Source organism: Tamandua tetradactyla, chromosome 6 (genome assembly GCF_023851605.1).
Source record: "Tamandua tetradactyla isolate mTamTet1 chromosome 6, mTamTet1.pri, whole genome shotgun sequence".
Taxonomy (NCBI): Eukaryota; Metazoa; Chordata; class Mammalia; order Pilosa; family Myrmecophagidae; genus Tamandua; species Tamandua tetradactyla.
In genome coordinates, this window is record NC_135332.1 from 89240220 (window position 1) to 89260149 (window position 19930).

General features: G+C 50.7%; 1 gene segment (V, D, J or C); it reads left to right on the top strand.

The window, feature by feature from the left end:
- The first annotated feature begins 3111 nt into the window (after positions 1 to 3111).
- Positions 3112 to 15157, top strand: LOC143688600 (immunoglobulin heavy constant mu-like). The segment is given in 7 exon segments: positions 3112 to 3142; positions 9496 to 9813; positions 9961 to 10305; positions 10638 to 10955; positions 11190 to 11522; positions 14374 to 14489; positions 14879 to 15157. Coding segments are annotated over 7 exon segments (1455 nt in total).
- The last annotated feature ends 4773 nt before the right edge of the window (positions 15158 to 19930 follow it).

Genomic DNA, 19930 nt, shown 5'->3' on the forward strand with positions numbered 1-19930 from the left:
CAGAGTTCACCAGGATGAACTCAGAACAGGCATTGTCCTCCCGATGGTCTCATTGCACAGAGAGACTTTCCGTGACACAAAAATAACAAGAGGGGCGCTTCCTGCATGAATGATGCCATCAAGGAGACCAAAAGCCACTCCTGGAGGGCTCGGAGGCCAGCAGAGCCCCCTGAGGGGCCAGGTTAGGAAAGCCTGTGGTGCAGTGGGTGTCCAAGAGTAGCCCCTGTTCACCATGGGACCCTACACCTGCCCCCATGTCCTTTCTAACCAGATTCCAGAAAACACTGCAAAAGGGAGGTCCATGGGGGAGCTGATGAACCGACCTGCATGTACTCTGATTTTTAAAGCAAACAATGTGCTCCAACCTTCTGTAGCAGCAGCAACAGCAAGTCCTTTGCACCAACTCACAGATTGAGGAGCCCATCCCCTTCCTAATGGTGAGATGAGGGGCTGTCATTGTGGCCTTAGTAGCCTGCTGGGCCACCCTCCTTCTTACTCAGGCTACAGGTCCCCAGCACCACCCAGGTTTTGACTCAGTAGGGAATCACATTGCTAATTGCGACCACAACCACAGTGACCGAAAACAATACAAAACCAGGCTTCATCTCTGCTGTGCTGGCAGGGCAGAGTCTCCAGAGGACCATAAGAGAGCCCTATGGGTCTTTCCCCATGGCATGCTGTCAGTTCTGCAAAGGGGTGGGGTGAGGAGACCAAAATAGGCAGAAGAGAAGAGACAAAGGAAGACATGGGCTGTCTTGGAGGATGAGGGGGAGAAATTTCTGAGTGGACATGCACTGGTGTCAGGAGGGGCATGGGTAGGGGCCTGCCATAGGCAACAACCTGGGGCTATAGGGGTAGAGGACCACCTGGGGCAAGATCAGGACAGGGAGAGTACAGAATGGACTGGCCACAGAGAGCTTGGCTTGTCCTTCAAGCTGGGCTGCACATCAGAAGCAGGTGAAGTTGTGACCCTAGGAAACAAATGCAGCCAAGTGTCAGGAAGAACCCAGTAATCAAAGAGCCAGGGTCTGAGGGAAAGGGTGAGGTTTGCAGGGACAGTAGGGTTGGGGAGCTCTTCAAGTTGAGAACAGAGTTTCTGGGATCCTGGACTCCCTGGGGACTCCCTGGAGACTTGGGCTGTGGGGAGTTTCTGTGGCCCCCAGCACAGGGCCCACTTACTTTGGCTACAACTCCCCCTAGTCCTGGGCCCAGGACACCCCACTCAGCAGGTGAGCCTGACGTTTGGTGCCCTGAAACCAGGGGCAGTGGGGATCAAGTTTGCTGAGGGATGTTGGTCAGTCTCAGGCTCAGGAGGACGAAAGGTTCAGAGGAGAGGGAAGGGAGGGCTTACTTTGGACAGCAGAAGCAGAGGGGTGTATGCTGTGTCATTATTACCTGCAGATCTGGAGTCAAAGTGCCCCAGACAACCTCTTGTCAAATAAGTGGGCTCCTGCAGCTTCTCTGCCAGGGCTCAGGGCAAAGGCACTGGGGTCTGCAGGTAGAGAGAGACCCGGGATGGCCATCGCTGCTGCCCTGGAAATCAGCCAACCCTGAGTGGCTAGGAAAGGAGGCCTGCTGGGTTCTGGTAGCTGATAGATCCCCTGCATAGCTGAGTAAGTGGACAAGCCTTAGAGCTGGGTGGAAAGAAGCCAAAAGTACAGACCTGGCTGTAAAGGAGAAGTTGCAGGCAGTGCTGTGACAGGGTCCCAGGTCCTAGGGAAATTTGCCTACTGGGGTGCTGGCATGCATACCACTGAGTGTGTGGCATCTTTGAGTTCTGGGGCCAGGGCACCCCAAACATCATCACCCTGGGTGGGTCTCCCCCTCAACCAACTAGCCGGCTCTGAGTAGGTGCAGAGAGTTCCAGCCATATGTGGACCCAGCAGGTGTCCACCTCTTTAGGGGCATGAAGGGCTCAGGCAAGCCCTGGGGTACCTGGGCTGTAGTGGGGCATTGTGCCAGTGACCTAAGTATGTCCAGTAGTGTGTCTATGGCAATTTGGGCTAATGGGGCCCAGGCACCCCAGTCCTCAGGTAACTGCTCCCTTGTCTGCCTTCTGTCTTAGTCCTGGGGGTCTGTGTGTCTGAGATGTGAGGCCAGCTCACTCTGCTTCCCCATCCTAGGGGACCACAGCAGGTTTATGGAGGGCAAGACCAGGGATTGTGTCCCTGCACGATGCTTTCGACTCCTGGGGCCAGTCACACTCATCACTATCACCTCAGGAGACAAAACTGTCTCTGCCTCCTCCACCTGCATTCAGCATCTCCTAGAGCAGAGTCAGAAATTTCTGGAGACACTCTGGCCCAGGTGGGACTTCCTGTGGCCCTCTGCAGGTCTCTGTGCTGCGTGATCTGGCTCTCTGCTGTGCAATAAGCATTTTTACGGAGTTAGGGGTTCTCTGCTCCACGGACACAGGCAGGGTAGAGGCGGGCTTTGTGTTTGGGGCATGGAGACCTTAGGAAATAAGGCTTTTTGCCACAACTGGGCAGGCACAGAGGCGGGGCCAGATCAAGGATTTGGTTCAACCCCTAGTGGGGCCCACGGCAGCATGATAACTTTGATATCTGAGCCCAGGAATCTGGTCACTGTCTCCTCAGCTGAGTCCTCTCAGCCTCTCTCTCCAGCATCTTTCTCAGGGCTTTGGCTATACTTTTGGGAAGAAATGAGGGTGTCTGAATCTCAGGCCCTGGAGAACTGGTGCTGTGGCTGGTGAAGGGTCAGAGCTTCACAGGACACCTTCTCCTCCTGGACTCCAGGCCTAGGGCTTTCTCTGGGCTCTCGGCCGCCATTAGCATCTGGAGTCCCCCGTGGCCTCTTGGCCCTACCAGGCTCAATTTGAAAAAGTCCTGAGGCCCCCAATGGCTCTAGTCTGGCATAGTACTTGCCTGAGGTTCCAGTGTATTTGTCAAAATGTGACAACAGATTTGACTTCTGGGGCAAGGCCACCCTGTCGCCGTCTCCTCAGGTGAGAAAGCTCTTTCTCTGCCTCCTCACCCTGCCCACAGCCTTCTCTGCCCTGGAGCAGGGACGGTAATTTCTGAAGACACTCTGGTCCAGGTGGGGCCTCCCGGGGTTCTCAGGGTTCTCTGAGGCTTTCTGTGCATGGTCTGGCTCTCTGTTGTGTAAATGGCATCTCTGCAAGGTTAGATGTGCTCCACTACTGGGACACAGGCTGGGCAGAGGTGGGCTTTGTGTTTGGGGTGCAGGGACTTTAAGGAATAAGGTTTTATATCTTGACTGGGCAGGCTTGGGTCGGCAGGGCCAGGTCAGGGATTTTGTACAACCCCTAGTGGGGCCCACAGCAATGTGATTACTTTGATCTATGGGGCCCAGGAATCCAGGTCACTGTCACCTCAGGTGAGTCCTCTCAGCCTCCCTCTGGTTTATGAGGCTTTTTGCTCTATCTGGGGGGAGAAATGAGGGTGTTTGGGTCTCATCCCCAGTAGGACTTGGTGCTTGCTGTCTGGGGGTCTCTGAAAGGGGCCAGCGAGGAGTCAGCGCCTCTCCTCTTGGACTCTGTGGGCTGGAGGTTTCTCTAGGGTCTCAGCTGTTATTGGCCTCTGAACTACCTGTGGCTTCTTGGCCCTACCGGGCTTGATGGGAGATGGTCCTGCAGCCCCTGACGGCCTCCATCAGGCACAGTTCTTGCCTGGGACTCCAGTTTTTTTTGTCATAATGTGACAATGTATTTGACATCTTGGTCCAGGGGACTATGGTCACTGTCTCCTCAGGTGAGTTCTCGTCTCCATCCTACTCAACACTGCATCTTAATTACTTGGGGGAATTTATGGTATGTGGGTCTCAGAAAGAGGCCAAGGCACATCGGAGGTCAGGAAAGGGAGAGGGTCCTACCTCTCGTCCCATAACTAGGAACTCAAGATCCAACCTCTCTTCTCAAAGGGCAGCCTGCTGTAGTTGTGGCTGTTCAGGAGCCCCAAACAAGGGTGGCTGCTCCCCGTTTCATTGGATCCTCAGCAGGGTACAGTATCAGAGACTAAGGGTGGCTGCTCCCCGTTTCATTGCATCCTCAGCAGGGTGCAGTATCAGAGACTGTCATGACTTTGAGTCATAATTGAGGCTTCCATCTACCTCCAAGCCACCTGCTTCTGGGGCCAGTTACTGGTCTCAGGTTATGTTTGACTTCTGAGTGCGTGTTAGGACTTGTCTTCAGAGCAGGCTAGTCTGTTCAGCTCAGTCAGACTGTCCAGGCAGGCAAAGAGGATGTGGGGTCTCTGGGGCCAGTCGAGGGGTCCAGGGCTCTCTGATCCCAAACAGAGAGGAGGCTGAGTGTGGAGACCCCAGATAACAGCACACGGACCATCGGCTTCCATGGGAGGCCATGAGACACAGCAAGTTCTCTGTGTGGTCCATTTTCTGGGCAGCAGGCAGTGATACCCAGGCCAGCGCCCAGGGTTTTTTGGGGGGTGGGCATGGAGAGTTCGGCATTGTGATTACTATGCTATGGACGTCTGCGGCTCATGGTCACCATCTCCTCAGGTAAGGTCAAACCCTCCGGGGCCTCATTTTCTCCTTATTCTTACGGCATTTTTCTGAACATCCCAGGGATGTATCCCTGAGGATCCTAGGGGGGGTGGTCGGAAGGAGATGGGGCTGGGGCTGCTATAGGGATTTAAGAACCTCCATTGTTTCTCAGATGCCTTTCTAAATTTCATGATGTCCAGCTTATCTGAGGACGCACCTTAGCTACTGAAAGAGGGAAGCACTGGGCTGAGCGTTTGGAGGGCCAAATTTGGGCAAGGTAGCCAGAAGGGACAGGGTCCTCCCACTTCTTTTCTGGGAACATGGTGTTTGCTGAATGGTGTGCCTTTCTAATAGTGTTTCTAGAACCATGAGAATGCCACATGTAGAGAGCACAGTGAACTACTTTCTTTAGAATTATGAGCTATGTTCTGTGCCAGATTGTCAGTTACAAAGAAAACTGCTTTCTGTAAGTGTCTCAGAAAGGAGAGTTATATAATCTTTGTCTCGGAGAGCTTCCGAGGGCTGTTTCCCACGTCCACCAGCAATCTGTACAGGGACGTTTTAGGGAGCTTCGTTTGTGAGGACAGTTTCTAAAAGAAAGTGATTTCAAAGTATTAACAGAGATTACTTCTTTGAAGTGGCTTGAGAAAGATGATCAGGGAAAAAGTTACTTAAAAATTTTAGAGGTTGTCAGTATGTTAAATTTTAAGATGCCAAAGGACATAAAATTCAGATTCAATTAATAACTGTGAGTGCTGTCTTTGTGTATTGATAGTACTATAGGTTTGGAAAAGAGATGGTAAAATGGGATACTGTCATTCCCTCAACTCAGGGATGAGTTTTGACAATAGTAAAAGAAGGTTATTTTAAAAATTAATGGAGCAATTTTCTGAGATATTGGTGCTGAGTTAGAGTCAAGATGGCCATAGGCTGGACACTGGTACCTACAGCAGGTGGCCGGAAATGGGTGACGTCAGGAGTCTATTTCAGGAACTGAGAAAACACAATTGGTAAAATTAGTTTATGGTTCTGAAGAGGTGGTTTTCAGATGGTTTTGCCCAGCCCCACATATCCAAACATGTTCCAGTGAACAAAACAACACCTGGGTAATTTGCATTTCTAAAATAAGGCATGCAACCTGACAAAAACAGGGAAAGTTCCATTTTCAACTACTTGATTTTAATTTTTCGGCCTTATTTTTTATCACCTTCATATTTGTATTCATTTTACAAAGTCAGGTGTTTAAGAAATTTAAGTCTTAGGTATGGTTTGTAATGCATTTATACAACTTTTTTAATTGTTTTGTCATTCTCTTTTTTTATTTTTTAAATGTTTTTTAATTGTGAAAAATAACATATTTACAAAAAAGCAATAAATTTCCAAGTATATTTTAACAAGTAGTTACAGAACAGATTTTAAAGTTTGTTATGGGGTAAAGTTCCACAATCATTCATTTTTACTTCTAGCTGCTCCAAGACAGTGGAGACCAAAAGAAATATCAATATATTGATTCAGCAGTCATATTTATTTTTTAAATCCTATCTTCTCTATTATACTCTCCCTTCTCTTTTTTTGTGAAAAATAACATATACAGAAAGGTAGTAATTTTCAAAGCACATTACAACAATTATTTGTAGAATAGATTTCAAAGTTTGGTATGGGTTACAACTTAAGGTTTTTATTTCTAGGTTCTCTAAGGTACTAGAGACTAAAAGAAATATCATTGTACTGATTCAGCACTCATATTCATTTGTTAAATCCAACCTTCTCTGTATAACTCCACCATTCACCTTTGATCTTTCTCCTACTCTTTAAGGGTATTTGGGCTATGGCCATTCTAACTTTTTCATGTTGGAAGGGGCTATCGATAATATGGGATAGGGAGATGGAAGTAGTTGATGTTCTGGAAATGCTGGCCACTCTGCATATCAGGACTTATCTGGTTCAGAGACCCATCTGGAAGTTGCAGGTTTCTGGAAAGTTACCCCGTGGTGCTTGGAACCTTTGTAGAATCTTATATAATGTCCTAGGTATTCTTAAAAGATTGGCAGGAATAGTTTTGATTGAGGTTTGGCAAGTTATGATAGTAAGAATGTCTAGCTGAAGCTTGCATAAGAGTGACCTCCAAAGTAGCCTCTCAACTTTATTTGAACACTCTCAGCCACTGCTACCTTATTTGTTTGTCATTCTCTCTTATGAAAACTAACGTCAAACCATTTTCCACCGTCCTGAAGCCTTATTCTTGCTATGATTGTGTTCAGAATTGTTTATATTATTTGTTCTTTGTGATTAAGAAATGCTTGAATATTATGAAAAGTTTACCCTCCCTTCAATATTTTTCAAGACCACTCTTCAAGTATTGATTATAGATAAATTTTAGGTTAAATGCATAAATTGATGCTGGGTTATTTCAGTTAACATGTTAGTTGGTGGATTAAGAGGAAAACAAGTCAGACAGAGTGTCAGAAAGGAACTTCTGAAACAAAGCAACTCCAGGACCACTTCTGAAGTGGTTTCTTTTTTTTTTAATCTTGGCCGAGCTTCTTAATTGAAGAAAAGTAAGGAAGGGCAGCAAGCAGGGTTCCTGCCAAGGCTGCCCTTGGATGTGTCATCTCCCAGGGCCACCCAGAGTCCAGAACAATCAGTTGTAGCTTTTGCCACCAATGGCCAACCTAGCTATTGGATTTGGAGGAATTATTCAATGCCAAAATATCCCATAGAATGTGCCAGTGACTAGGCAGTAAAATGGTAGGAAAGAAGCAGCCAGCGCAGTCTGATTTACTGCTCATAAATGTTTGTATTTGATGTTTTATTTCTATTGTGGAGGGAAATAAGCCTTTATATTATTTCTCTTTGAGTGGAAAGAGACGTATTTGGATGAGTCCCTTGGTGATCCTTGACGGGTTCAGAAACATTTAACTTTCCTTCAATGATGTTGCAAGGAAAAAAAATGGCATGAGCTGAACTGTTCCTTATTGATTATATTGTTTATGATGCTTTAAAATATACAAAACACCACTTAAATTGTCTTTATTTACATAATAAATGTAGCTTTGGATTTTAGATCATTATTGTGCACTCCTATGCCTTCTAAAGAGCTTTACAGTAAAAAGCCTAGTTCAAAATAGGCAAATCAGATACGATTCATTTCCTGGTAGTTTTTAATGATGATTTTTATCTAGAGGGAATTTAGTTCAAGCAAAGAGCTTATTTTAGGCTCAAGACAGAGGAATTTGTCTTGATCCAAGGAGTCAAAATGCCTGAAGGGGATATAAAATGTCTGAAGGGATGCATCTCCCAAGTCTCTTCCTCCTCACGGAATCCAAGCTTACTTCCTGTCAGCTCCTTACTGTAGAGCAAAAGAGGTGCATTCATTTTTATGATAAGGATTTGCTATTCTTCAGTTCTTATGAGATGTTTTAATGAATTTAAAGTTACATAAACTGAAAGCAGGTACTGCTTTGGAGCCAAAGTCAGTGGAGCTGGGATATGAGAACTGAGATTCAGGGCATGAAGTGGAAACAGCACAGAAGAAAATCTATGAGGTTGGAGAGAGTCAGGAAGAGGAGCCAGAAAGGAATTGATACCTGGGATGAGCTTGGCTGTGCAGGACTCCTGGAATGCCATGCCTCTAGCTAAAGCAAGCAGGACTTACTGAGCTGGATTCTCCTGGCCAATATCCCAGCACCTGACTTTTGGGGCTTTACAGGCTGCATACGGCTTGGTGATGCTGGACTGAGCTGGCCTGAGTTGGGCTGGCTGAACTGAGCTTAACTGGCAGAGCTAGGTTGAGCTGAACTGTCAAAGCGGGGTGAGCTCGGCTGAGCTGAACCAAGCCTTGTTGAGCTGGATGGGCTGAACTGGACTAAGCTGGGCTGAGCCAGGCTGGACTGAGATGGGCTGAGCTGGACTGAACTGGACTGAGCCGGGTATGCTAAATTGGGCTGAAGTGGGCTGATCTGGGCTGACCTGAACCAGGCTGAGCTGAACTGGTGAGCTGAGCAGAGTTGGGCTGAGCTAAGCTCAGTTGGGCTGGGCTGGGCTGAGTTCAGTTAGGTTGAGCTGGACTGAGCTAGCATGAGCTGGCTGGGAAGAACTGGCAGAGTTAGGATGAGCTGGGCTAAGCTGGCCTGGCCTAGTCTGATCTGGGCTTAGCTTAGCTGAGCTGAGCCGACCTGGGCTAAGCTGGCCTGGCCTTGTCTGGTCTGAGCTGGGCTGAGCTGAACTGGCTGAGTTCACCTGTGCTTGGCTTAACTGAATTGGGCTGAGCTGGTGGGTTTAGCAGAGTTAACTAAGGTGAGCTGAGCTGGATCCAGATGGGGTGAGCTAGCTGGGTTGAGCTAACTAGTATGAACTGATGGGCTGCTTTGGGCTAGACTGAACTAGGCTTGGTTACGTGGGTCCAGTTTGAGCTGAAATGGCCATGCTGTACTGTCCTGGATGACAGTATACTGTGCGGACCATGGATGATCTTGTTGGGCTAAGGTGGAGAGGGCTGAGTTGGGCCATATCCATCATGCACATGCACCCCCGACCCCTGACACCATGTACTGAGCTACTCACTCACTAGACTTCAGGTCTGAGCTCTAGTGTGACTGAGCCTCAGGGTGCTCCTCTCTGGGTGGCAAGATCAATGCTGGTGGAAGGGATCTGCCTGCTTCGACAGGAAACCCTCTGTCACTGGGCCTTCCCACACATTCAGAGCAAGGTTCCTACAGCAAGCTAAGGCTGGGACTGGCCTCCTCATCCTTCAGGACCTGGGCTCCCTTCACCATGTCTTCCTGCCACAATTCTGGACCACTTGCAGGCAATACTTGGTGGACTTAGCCCTGGGGACCAGCCACAGTGGGGTGGGGATGGGGGTAGCTAAGAGCAGAGAATTAGCTGAGTTCTACCTACCTGGATTCACTGAGCTGCCTCTCACTCACCCATTTCTGCTTGTTCAGCCCAGTGGTCAACAGTCCCACCTAACCACCCCTCTCCCTTCTCTCTTTTGTCCTCTTGGGTCCACAGAGAGCCCATCTGCCCCAACTCTCTTCCCCCTGGTCTCATGTGGGAGCAGGCGATCCACAGAGAGCCTGATGGTCATGGGCTGCTTTGCCCGGGACTTCCTGCCCAGCTCCATCACCTTCTCCTGGAAATATAAGAACAGCACCTCGATCAACAACCAGAACTTCATGATCTTCCCGACAATCCTGAGAGATGGCACATACATAGCTTCCTCTCAGTTGTTCCTCCCCTCCTTGAACGTTGTCCCGGGTATAGATGAGTACCTGGTGTGCAAGGTGGGGCACAGCAGTGGTGACAAGACTCTGAACTTGGATCTGTCAGGTGAGACCTGGGGCTTCTAGCCCTCTAGGCAGAAAAAGAGCTTGGTGTTGCAGAACCCAGTATGGGGCTGAGAGCCACCCGTACATTGGGCAGGAGGGGCGGCAGGTGGGACTCCATCCAGGCCACTCTGACACCTTTTCCCTCTAGACTTCCTGCCTAAGGAACAGTCCCCCAACCTGGCTGTGTACATCCCACCCCGGGATGCCTTCTCTGGCTCCAACCAGCGCCTGTCCAAGCTCATCTGCCAGGCCACAGATTTCAGCCCCAAGAAGATATCTCTGTCCTGGCTGCATGATGGCAAGCTGGTAGAGAAAGGTTTCTCCACGGGTGAGGTCGAGTCTGAAGTCAAAGAATCTCAGCAGGTCACCTACAAGGTCACCAGCACGCTGACCATCAGCGAGATCGACTGGCTCCGCCACAGCGTGTTCACCTGCCGCATAGAGCACAAAGGGCTAACCTTCCAAAGAAATGTGTCCTCCACCTGTGGCACTGGTGAGTGGGCAGTCCCTCCAGACAGTGGTATCGGCCCCAAATCCAGCACCTGCCCTTCTGGACCTAGGTGAGGAGTTCCCACTCCGCACATGGATAGATGCTTCCCCATATGTGGTCTTCTGCCCTGGACCATGGCTTCTCAGGGCTCACTAAGACAGTCACTCATGGCTGGGCCAGGAGAGCAGTCCTACCAGGCAGCATGGGTCACTGGTTAGATACCCCTGGATATTAGGAGAGCTTGGCACAGTCGACCCGGCTCTCTGGGAGAACACAACAACTTCCCTCAATTTCGTATGCCACTGCTCGCTGAAACCAACTTTCTCTTGACTCAGGTCCATCCTCAGCAATGAATATCTTCCTCATCCCACCCACCTTCACCAGCATCTTTCTAGCCAAATCTGCCAAGCTCTCCTGTTTGGTCACAGACCTGGCCACCTACGACAGCCTGAGAATCTCCTGGACCCACCAGAACGGCCAAGTTCTAAACACCCACACCAACATCTCTGAGAGCTTCCCCAATGCCACCTTCAGTGCCACGGGTGTGACCAACGTCTGCGTGGAGGACTGGGAGATTGGGGATGAGTTCACATGCATTGTGACCCACACGGACCTCCCCGCCCCACTCATGCGCACCATCTCCAAGCCCAAAGGTGAGAGTGACTCCCCTTCCAATTGCTCTTGCCCTTCACTTGGGAATTCCCCTACAGGCCTCTGGGTGAATGTGAGACTCCCAAAGGCAGATGGGGACTTGTGGCTCAGGCCAGGAATCCTCTCATTGGCCTTTTCTTTCTTCCCCACACCCCTGGCATCCCTCCCTCCTCCCTAATGTGAACCCAGACTCATGGTCCTATTTTGCCCACTCACTGTCTTCTCTGCACTCACAGGGGTCGCCAAGCACATGCCAGGGGTCTACATGTTACCACCCACCCGAGAGCAGCTGAATCTGCAGGAATCAGCCTCTGTCACCTGCCTGGTGAAGGGCTTCTCCCCTCCAGACGTGGTTGTGCAGTGGCTACACAAGGGGGAGCCCGTGCCCACAGACAATTATGTGACCAGCAATCCGATGCCTGAGCCCCAGGCCCCTGGCCTCTACCTTGCCTACAGCATCATGACCATATCCAAGGAGGACTGGAGCAACGGGGACACCTACACCTGCGTCGTGGGGCACGAGGCCTTGCCACACATTGTGACCGAGAGGACCGTAGACAAGTCCACCGGTAAACCCTCCTTGTACAATGTGTCCCTAGTGATATCCGACAATACGTGCTGCTGACTGTGCCGGGGTCTCTGTGTTTGCAAACTAACCATGTCAATGGGGAGGGATGTTGCATTTCATAAAAGCTACAAATAAAAATATCAGTTCAAATGATGCTCGTCCTGAGTAAGCAGGGTTTTCCACTTGCCCAGGGCCATGACTGTGCTGTGTCCATCTGCTTCCACATCACAAACCACTCCCCCACCCCACCTTCCCACCACCACCACCTGCCACCGGCCTGAGGAAGCCCTATGTGTACCTGACAAGACATCACAGTGGCAGGCCCAATACTCACTGCTCCTCCAGCTGCTTCTGGATAGTTGGCTAGAGCAGGCCCACATAGTCAGAGGCTGCACACCCAAACACACACACAGATACACACACATGGACACATGGGCATATAGACACAGACACACACGGGCACGCACATACACACATGGACAGGTGGACAGACAGACACAGGCACAAACACATTAGAGAACACACACAGACACACTCACACACGTACACATGCACACTCCCACTTCCACATACACATAAATATGCACAGACACAGTGATGTACATGGGCACACAAATACAGATAAAACACACATGCAGATACACGTGGATTTATGGACACACACACACATGGGTACACATGCACATACACTGGCACATGTACATATGAGCACACACCAAGACACACCTTCTTGGGGACACACATTCCTGGACACTCAAGCACATCGAGCATGCACACGCATACACAGATGCATGGACACCAGACATGTGCTTCCTGCTGGCACCTCTCTTCTTTAGCCATCTCGGCCCTGTACTGTGGCTGCCACTGGGTTTTCTGCCAAAAGCTCCACTTGCCCTCTGTCTCAGCTTGAATGTGTATTCAGCTAGTGGCCTGGCCTGGGTACTGACCATGACTGCTATCACCTGGCCCTGGGCAGAAGTCTCTGAAGTGCATGTTGGGCATGAGCCTGAGCTCCCCATGGCTTGGCTGGTTGGAGGTCCTCAGAGGATCTGTGGTCTCTCCCAGTCCAGACTCTTGGTGAAAGCAGCACCCATGACCCACCAGCACCCATTTGTTAACCGGACCAGGAGTCATGACCCACGTCCTAACAGTACCAGAGCAATCCTTGGCAACTCCTCATTTTAGTGGGAAGTGGCAGGGAGTTAAATCTGAGCCAGCTGTTTCAACCAAACACAACTCCTATGCACCCCCACCCCCCAGATTAGAGAGCAGAGAAACTCAGAAGGCAGAATCCAGCTGCCCAGGGAATCCCTGAGCCAAGTAGACCCAGATAGAAGAATGGGATCCCAAGTGAGGTCCCTGGGAACTACACCTAAAAGAGAGTATATCCCTAGGGGTTGCCTTTGGGACTGCCTCCAAGATATGCCCAGGTTCCTAGCCCATTGGAGGCCTGAGCTCCAGATACCCTGGATGGCCTATTTATGCTGCAGACTCAGTCCCATTCAGTGTTCTCCACCTGCCCATCCTAATGCCAACCTCCCTGGGCCTCAGGCTGTCTGCCTGTCTCCTCTGTCACAAGGGTCATCAGTCTGGATGGGGCAGGATAATCCCACCATGGTCTCTCATGTATGCCCTCCATACTGAGAGGGAGGGACAGAGTGAGGAAGGGAGATATAGAGATGGAGGTATGGACAGAGGTGGAAAGAGAGAGAGGTGGAGGTGGAACTGGAGACAGAGATGGACAGAGATAGAGATGGTGATGGAGATGGAGAGGTGGAGATGAAGAGATGGAGAGACAAAGAGCTAGACAGAGATAGAGGTAAAGATGGAGATAGAGAGTTGGAGATATATAGATGGAGACAGAGCTGGGTAGAGATAAATAAAGGTAGAGATGGAGTTGGGCATAGATAGGTGGATATGGTGATGGAAATAGAGAAAAGGAGGTAGAAAAATGGAGATGAAAGATGGAGCTAGGAGGTGGAAATGAAGCGATGCAGATAGTGGTGGAGATGGAAAGATAGAAATGGAGATAAAAATGGAGATGGAGCAAAAGATACAGAGAGAGATAGAGAGAAGTGACGGACAGAAGAGATACCAGGGGAAAATATCCAGGAAAGGAGAACTTTCAGATCCAGTTTTCCACCCTGCCACTCCTACAATGACCCAGGGGCACACCCTTACCCTAAACCATAATATAGAGGAGACTCCTCTCCATGTTTCTTAGTCTCATATGACCAAGGGAGTCTGTGCTCCCATCTATGTCACTACCTCTTCAAGGAGGGTCCAGGACACACTTGGGAGGTCCCAACCTTTGGTCCCAGCCCAGGCCTGGCCTGCCTATATATCTGTGTGTTGCCTCTTTCACTGCCTTGTCACCATCAATGGCCCTAGAAAAGGATGCTATATGTCAGTGACCTATTCAAGCTTCATCAATGCTCTTGCCTCTGTGCCCAAGCACACACCTCATCAGATGTTTGGGTAGATCCATATCACTGCTGCTGGTCACTTGTTCAGACAGAGCCCAGGAGTTCCCATGGCAAATGGCAGATGGCTGCTGCTCAGAGATCCACCCCTATAGCACGCTAACCCGTCCCCCACATCCTCTTTGTGCATAGCCTCCTTCCTGTCTTCTTGCTTCTGCTGTTCTTCCCTACCTTGCCCCCTCCTCAAAGGTATAGCACAACCAAGAACCAAGTGTGATCTTATCACAGTGGGGTGTGCAAACTTCAGAGGCTCCAGCAGGCTGGACAGTCCCTCCTGAGCCAACACATTCCCTCCAACCCTGGAGAAGAGTCCACCAAAATGCCTGGTCACAAGTCTGATTCCTCCCTCTATGTTGTGTCCCTTTACAGAGGTGGAGGTGAACGCTGAAGAGGAAGGGTTTGAGAACACGTGGACCATGGCCTCCACCTTCATTGTCCTCTTCCTCCTGAGCCTCTTCTACAGCACAACTGTTACCCTGTTCAAGGTAGGTCAGCCCCAGGTGGGCATGTGGAGTGGGGTCCCGGGAAGTACCCATCTGGCCAGGTCTCCACAGTCATATTGTGGGAGGGTTCAGAGTGAATAAGAGACCCTTGTGGTTCTTCTGGGTGTCACATTCCTTTAGAGGCCTTGAATGCCCATACCCAAGATGCTAAGTGTCACAGACATTTTGTCCCCAGCCCTGGAATTCTGAGTTCCATTTCTTCATCTATGAAATGCAAAGAACAGAAACTGTCCCTCTCTTGATGTGCATGAAGGAGGCAAAATGAGATAGGACTGGAGAAGGGAACTCAGAGGCAATGGGTCCCCAAGGTATTCCTCCCTATTGTTCCCAACTATAGAAAAGTCATTCATATCCATCTTTGTCATCTGCAGGTAAAATAATCCATCAACGGAAGGATATTCAACCCCAAAGAGAAAGAGCCAACAGGGACCTTCCTTGGGTTTTGAGGATTGTCCCAGGCTTGTATTAACCATTGGCTTGAAATCTTTTCACATGTCCCCCTCCATCTTTGAGCTCAAAAAAAAAAAAACAGGCTTCTTTCTAGATGAAACCAAATGCCTATTCATTATGTGTGGAACCCAAAGCTGTGAACTTCTGCTGTTTGTGTGGTTATTGCTTAAAAATAAATATGTATATTTTCTCTTGTTAAACTGCTTTCTCATGAGTTTTTAATTGGTTTTATTTTTATTTTTTGCAAAGTTCACTCCTTTCTTATTGCATGAGTGTTTCCAAAGGAGCTGTGGGAAAGGGATCTATGTCTCAGCATGGACTTATGGTGGGGCGTGCTGAGAAAGGGGCCATGGCAACATGACATGAATGTAAGAATGTAAGTCCACACATGCTTAACCCTAGGGTCTTGGAGCTCCTCAGGCCTGATATAAGAGTGTCAGCCTTGCTCTGGAGAATTTCAGGCCTTATCTCCCTATATGATAAGAATAGGGAAAACTGCCACTGCCTGGAGGGACTGTCCACTCACCGGTGCCACAGACGGAGGACACATTTCTTAGGAAGGTGAGCCCTTTGTGCTCTACATGGCAGGTGAACACGCTCTGGCTGAGTCAGTCATTCATACCGATGGACAGCGTGCTGGTGACCTTGCAGGTGACCAGCTGAGATCCTTTGGCTTTGGACTCGACTTTACCCATGGAGAAATCTGTCTCTACCAGTTTGCCATTATGCAGCCAAGACAGAGAGATCTTCTTGGGGCTGAAGTCCGGGACCTGGCAGATGAGCTTGGATATGTGCTGGCTTGAGCTGGAAGTGTCACTGGGCAAGATGTACACAGTCATGTTGGGAGACTATTCCTCAGGCAGTAGGTTTAGATGAAAAGGTGTCAGAGTGGCCTTGCCAGAGGCCCACCCGCCACTCCTGCCCACCATGCGGGTGTCCCCAACTCCACACTGGGTCCTGCCACACCCAGCTCTTTCTCTCCCCACAGAGGGCTGGAAGCCCCTGGTCTCAGCTGACACTTGCACATTCAGGGTCTTGTCGCAGCTGGTTTACCCCACCTTGCTCAACAGTTACTTATCTGTGACTGGGATGATGTTCATGGAGGGGAGCAATGACGGAGAGAAACTGGTGTCAGGTCTTGGTGGGGAAGTGACTATGAAGACCCTCTTGGTGTGTCACTGCTTGCTTCATCCATCTTCAGCAATCGTTCATGGCATGTGGTGTGCATGGAGGCCAGCTCCCTCCATGAGCTCAGCATGTGTGTACCACATCTGTGTGATGTCTCAGTGTGCCCAGGGTGCTGTAACAAAGTACCATATCCTGGGCATCTTAAAACAATAGGAGTATATTGTCTCATGAGTGGAAATCTGAAAACAAGGTGTCTCCTTTTAAAAGGGAGACTTAGTTCTAGGCCACTCCCCTGGCTTCTGGTGGGTAGCTGGTGCTCTGCAATGTTCCTTGGCTTGTGGCATAACCCAGTCTCTGCCTCTGTCACAGGGCCATCTCTCTATCTTCCCGTCTGTGCCCAAATTTCATCTGCTTATGAGGATACTAGCAATAACTGGATTAGGACCCCACCCCCTACATCCAGTTTGGCCTCGTCTTAATCAATCACATCTTCAAAGATCCTGTTTCCAATTGGAGTCACATTTTGGAGGGTGGGGGTTAGAACTTGCTCATGTCTCTTTGGAGGACACAAATCTACCCATAATAATGATATGACCAGGAGATGCAGTCGCACAGGGAGCACAGCCTGAAGCAGTATGGGACACCTTTTCTCTCTGCCTGGGATGGCATCATCTACAGCAGAAGCCATTGATATGAGTCTGCAAGTGAGAGCACATTAGAAAGGGGCTTGACAGGAGAGAAAAAAGACAGAGAAGAGTATCCATCACATGAAATAACAGTATGGCAGGCAAGTGGTAGGGGGAGGATCAGTGGCAAGTGAGGCTCATGAGCAGAGGGGAGCCAGCCAGGGGCTTGGCTTTAAGGCTCAGTGAAGATGACCCTCTGTGGAGAGCCGCCTCCCGGGTTGGGCCTAGTGGACACGCTGCAGCCTGCTCTAGAGTTCCCCCCGCCCATCGAGTGAGTCAAGATGGCGCCCGCATCCTGTTTCCGCGTATGACGCACGCGCCCACCAACCCTATCTTCCAATCACCTCTGTATACGTGGCACTAACCTATTGGGTTTGGGCACAGTATATAAGAGGTTACCCGGACGGGGTGGGTGGAGACGACCCACAGGGAGCCGTGCCTGACGGCCGCATAGAGGTTGTTCCCCCGCGGGGTATCTTGTCCCGCGCGGAACCTGTAACAGAGAATGCAAGCTTAACTCCAGTAAAGGTCTGTGCTTACAACTGCTACGTGTCTTGGATCTGTGTTTCTCACCAGCGCGGATTTGTCTGCGTCTCTCTGTCTCTCCTCATTGTCTCACCCGCCGGCCGGGGGCTTGACGCTGAGCGAGAAGTCGCGGACAACCCTCATCTTAATTAATGGGAGTTTGACCTCAAAAAGCCTGGCACCATGCAAGTCTGCCTGGGACAGGAGGGATAGTTCAAGGGAGCTCAAGCTGGGGCACCACAACTGCTAAGCCTTCAGAATTCAGGTGCTAGGGGCCAATACCATATCTACATCTCCCCCAACCACCACTTCTGCAGGCCCTCTCACAGGAGCAGGGAGTCTGGAAAGCCAGGTGGTTCCATCCTCAGAGGTCAGCCTCTCAGCGCCCAGAGAGGGTGTTGAAGGGTGGAGGGCAGATATGGGGCAACAGAGCCTGCAAATAAGTTCCCAGCCTGGTGGACCAGTGTTTGCATGGAGCTTTTTCTGCATTTCAGCCAAGCAATAGGCCCCAGGCTGCTCTGCGGAGAACAGGCAGCACCAGGGGGACTGGGCATCAACAATAAAGATGGCATAGCAGCACTGTTCCCTGCCAGTGCTGACTTTAGCAGCATTTACTCACATATCCTGTAATCCCTGCGAGGCAGGGTCTGCACTCACCCCCACCATCACGCAGAGAGAAAGAGGACCTGAATTTCAGTGTAAGAGAAAGCAAGGGCTGGTAGAAGAGTCTAAGGCAGGCACTGCTGGGCTAACTCCACAGTGCCATTGCTTTTTATCATAAGGCTTCCCGCTTTCAGTTTTTCTAAGGCCCAAATTTGCCCTTTATATTTCTCAAGGGATCTTAAACAGAAGAAGAATATGTGACAGAAATCCTATGCAGACACAAAGCCTAGAATATCCAGTCTTTTTCCCTTTACAGAAAAATTCTTCTCAGCCCTGCTTTATCGCCCCTCCCTGCTCTACCTTCTGCACCCACAGGGCCTAGAGCTTCACATGAGGCTGCCATCGCCTGGCCTGGTCCTGGGAGGTGGCTGTGTCTTCCCCAGGATGTTAGGGGCCCCTTGAGCAGCAGCACAGCGTTGGCACTGACAGGGTCAGCTGCCGCCTGCTCCTGCCCTGACTAGGTGGGGCCAGGGGACCCCAGTAGCACTCTAGCCTCTGGAGTTGAGGAGGGGGAGGGCCCACTGTCCAGATTTGACTTCTCTCCATGATCGGCTTCTCCCCAACCTTCTCCTCCCTCAGCTGCCACAGCGCCCAGCAGTGTCTCCCTTTGATCTCCTGACAGCACCCCGGAGGCTGCCCACTGGCTACTGTGCAAGGCGTCTGGATTCTCGCCCCCTCCCGCAGGTACTCCTCCTTCCAGATTCTGCATCCCGGCAACCTTGCAGCCAGCCGGCTACCTAGATGTGCGCGATCTGGCACGAAGCCTCCCCGAAGGAGCTCAACGCTAGCAGGAGTGTGGATGTCGACGGTAAGCCAAGCGGGGCAAGCGGAGCAGGGGTGGAGGTGGGGGGGTGGTGAGCATCCCTGGGGGCCGCCCCACGGAGAGCCGGGGCTGAGCAGGGACAGCCTCCGTGCTTGGAGGGGATGGGACCTGCACTCTAGGCCAGGGTTGCCAGCACTACCCCACCTTCTAGCCCCCAACTCCACACCTTCTCCTACCTCCTGCCCCCAGCGTTCCCCCTGGTGTCTGGGAATGGCACACCCTCTCTTCCTCCACTCCTGTCCTTCCCTTCCCTGACCAGTCCCAGTTGTCCACAAACCACCTCTGGCTGCTGCAGGTGGGTCCCAGGGCAGGCGGACTTCTAGTGCTGCCCCTGGCCAGTCTCAAACCATTGGCCATTGCTTTCCATGGTTGGTTGCAAAGCAGCTCACCCCCTACACCCCACCCCAAAGCTCCCCCCCCACCCTTTTTGTGGGCATGTGGTCACCGCAGACATCTGCCCTTTGCAAGGACATCTGAGCTTTCCCAGAACGCAGGCTCAGTTCATTGGAGACCCAGGCCCTCTGCCCATGCAGGAACATTTAAGGCTCCTCTGGATACATCCACAACTGGGGATTTGGGCTCCACAGCCAAGCGCAAAGTGAGATGAGTGTGCATTACTGGCAAGACCTAACCACACGCTACTGGAGCAGCCAGCAGAAGAGGTGTGAGAGAGAGACTCAGTCCCCACAGCTCTGGGCAGGGGCACAGTGGAGTCCCTTCCCAGTTGACCAGCCCCTTCTTGGGCTCTGTGGCATCACAGGTGAGCCTCTTCTTCCTGTGCCAGACCTGGCTTGGAGGCTCTTCTACCACGAGAGGGTCTGTTATTGCAGTGTGTATCTTGTCAACCCAGAAGTACACAAGTGCACGCATCTACACCCTACCATGTAGGGAGAGACACCAGAACAGCCTCATGGATGAAAGCTCAGGCAGTGATCTGGCTGCCTGGGTCTACGTCTCCACCCATCGCTGTGCCATAGGGCCCTGGGGAATTCACCATGTCTTGTCCTGTTTCACTCTCCTCACTTTTAAAATGGGCACCGTATTACCTTCATCGTGCTGGAAGGTGCTCAGCGCCCCCACCCCCTGTGTACCTGTGTATAAGAGTCTATGTAGAACAGAGCAAGGTATGCACTTGTGGGCATATCTGC